The sequence below is a fragment of the Mandrillus leucophaeus genome, unplaced genomic scaffold (genome assembly GCF_000951045.1).
Source record: "Mandrillus leucophaeus isolate KB7577 unplaced genomic scaffold, Mleu.le_1.0 Scaffold100, whole genome shotgun sequence".
NCBI lineage: Eukaryota > Metazoa > Chordata > Mammalia > Primates > Cercopithecidae > Mandrillus > Mandrillus leucophaeus.
Window position 1 is genome coordinate 2572409 of NW_012098099.1, and position 2817 is coordinate 2575225.

The 2817-nt window shown below is 36.4% G+C and overlaps 1 protein-coding gene across 2 annotated transcripts in view; it reads right to left on the bottom strand.

The window, feature by feature from the left end:
• Positions 1-2208, bottom strand: part of GPR141 (G protein-coupled receptor 141) — a 62817-nt gene extending 60609 nt beyond the window's left edge. The window contains exons 1-3 of one of the 2 annotated variants that reach the window (XM_011972864.1): positions 2102-2208; positions 707-826; positions 376-499 (exon numbers count right to left, since the gene is read on the bottom strand). In XM_011972864.1, coding sequence (XP_011828254.1) covers positions 376-499; positions 707-754 — 172 coding nt within the window. In that variant the 5' untranslated portion in view covers positions 755-826; positions 2102-2208. The remainder of the gene's footprint in view (positions 1-375; positions 500-706; positions 827-2101) is intronic. The other variant, XM_011972871.1, reaches the window with a different exon arrangement.
• Between the last annotated feature and the right edge of the window lie 609 nt (positions 2209-2817).

Below are 2817 nucleotides of genomic sequence, written 5' to 3' on the forward strand. Positions count from 1 at the left end.
TCACAACATGCTATGTTTCTTATAGTGCTAGCACAATGGCTTATACATAGTAGACACCAGTAAACATTTCACGGGTTCATTGATTTTAAATTTGGAAAGCACTTTTAGAAATTAGCTAGATCTATGTTCCTTAACTTTAATTGGATTTTGGGCCACTTTGAAAATCTGATGAAATCCGTGTTTTTCTTATTTAAAAAAGACAAAAAAAAAAAAAAAGCGCTGCCAAGCACAATGGCTCATGCCTGTACTCCCAACACGGCCAAGACAGGAGGATCACTTGAGCCCAGGAGTTTGAGACCAACCTGGGCAACATGAGCAAGACCCTGTCTCTATTAAAAAAAACTTAATTAATTAGCCAGGTGTGGTGGCAAGTACCTGTAGTCTCAGCTACTGAGGAGGCTGAGATGAAAAGATCACTTGACCCCTGGAGATTGAGGCTGCAGTCAGTGAGCCATGATTGGGTCAGTGAACTCCAGCCTGGGCAACAGAGAGAAAGGCCCTGAAGAAAGAAAGAGAGAGAGAGAGAGAGAGAGAGAGAGAGAGAGAAACAGAGGGAGGGAGGAGGAAGGAAGGAAGGAAGGAAGGAAGGAAGGAAGGAAGGAAGGAAGGAAGGAAGGCAGGCAGGCAGGCAGGCAGGAAGGAAGGAAAGAAGGAGGGAGAGAAAAACAAACACACACACAAAAAAGAAAAGAAAAACACACATTACACTTTTGCATGCAATTTCAGAGGACTGGTGTATCACTCTAAAGACCATCCAGGATCTCCCTTAGCTGAGCATCTCTTATCTAGTCTACAACTTTCATTTTATAATTGTTGAAAATTATTGCTAGAAGAAGAGTTGGAAAACTGTGTCCCCTAAGTCAAATCTGGCTCACTTCTTGTTTTTGTACAGTCTATGAGCTACAAATGATTTTTATAGTTTTAAATGGTTATGTAAGTACCAATATATTAGCCTCAGTTCTACCTCTTGGCTTGCAAAGTCTAAAATATTTACTATCTAGGCTTTCGTAGAAAAAGTTTGCCAACCCGTGGTCTGGAATCCTTAGATAATATTCCCCCAAATTATGCAGCCAGTTACTAGAAAACAGAGGACTAGAGTTCACACCACCTGATTCCTCATTCATTGGTCTTCCTATTACTCCTATTGACTGATTAAAATCCTGACTAATTAATTGATTTAAACCCAATAAAACAGAAAACAAAGACATGTAATTCTGGAGTACTTACTAAGTAATTTCTCAGATAAGTAATTGTGCAATTATGTAGAACGTTGAAGTCCAGAGAATTAAGTGACCTATCAAAAGTCATATAACAAATTTGTGAAACAAAATTAAATGCCTATATTCAGGTTAGGCATTACTTATTTTTTTAAAAACTTTGCCTTATATTTCATTCGACATATTTGAAAAATGCTACATCTTGGAAGTAGAAAATATCGGTACAGACGGTATTTTACTTAAAGTAAAATTATTTGAACAGATGTTGTTCCTTTTATTTGTCTTATTTAAGAAGTTATTTTTGGATCCTTCCTGTTATGTAGTACTTTAAAAGTGGGATGGAAAGAATTATAATTACCATTATTTCACATGTTATTTTGAATATGCTTCTTTTAGAAATGTCTAAGTACCTGATTGCTTACAGATTGTTTCCTTCTATTGACTAGGGCTGCCTGAATAGTCTCAAACTCTATCTGAAAATAATGCAGTAATAGAGTTAAAGGATTTTTCGTAACAAAAGAAAATTAAGACATCACTTAAAAGATAAGCATTTAAATAATTACACATAAATTCAATAGTGCCAGGTGCCCTAAAAAATTCTATGATACGTTTAGCCGGTATTTTGACAGAGAGATTCTGAAATCATTTTGGTTCATAGTTACCAATAAAAATTAGGTTTTACTTTCAGAGCAGCGTATCCTAAGCAGTAAGAATAGAACAATTCTTTCTATGAAGAAGGAGTTGTGGTTAGAGAGAATAAGCTTGCTTTTTATAGCAGAACCATTGGAAGATTCAGAATTAGAACTATGCCAACCAATTCAGTATGCTTTATTTCTACGGCATTTTCATTCATGTCTCCCCAAACCTAAGTCTTCTGCACTTACCTTGAAAATCCAGATTTCTCAGTGATGGCTACAGAGATGGGCCACATGTCTGCCTTCCAAATAGGATTCTGTTTCAACAGCAGGGCAGCTGGGGCATTTCCATGCTCTGCATGCATTTACAAGGGCTCTGGACAGCTCACCAAGCAAAAGGAAGTGAATGTGTTCTAAGTTCCTCAGAATGTCAACAGACCATAAAACCTCAAAACCGTTTGAAACACAATAGTCTTGAAAAACTAAGCTGTTAAACATGAATAGTCCAAGTTGCAAAACTACAGAGAGGCCAATTATGTCAAGAAATATTTATGAAGGATTGATGACTATGATGAATCAAGTTTTTAAAATGTTATTCAAACGAAATTTTGTAGAGAATGGGGAACAAAGTGATATTATCAAAAACAAAAAGGGAAGATAAACTGTGTATTGTTCTTCTGGTGAAGGAATATGTGTAATATTTCCTTTCAGTAAGGAGAAAATTTCCAGAGTTGCTCTATACCTCACTGGGCTCCCACTTAGGGCTCCCACTTTTGTAATTGTGTTAATTAGCTGTTACTGATAAATGACATTGACTGTGATATGGTACTATAATTATGTCATTTAATTAGAATTAAGATAAAAAGCATTTAAAATCAGAGTGTGCTATAGGGGCAGGGGAGGGGAGTAAATTTGTCACAGCTTAACTTCTTAGACTGTCAACATTATCTCCAAAAGAAGCTGTC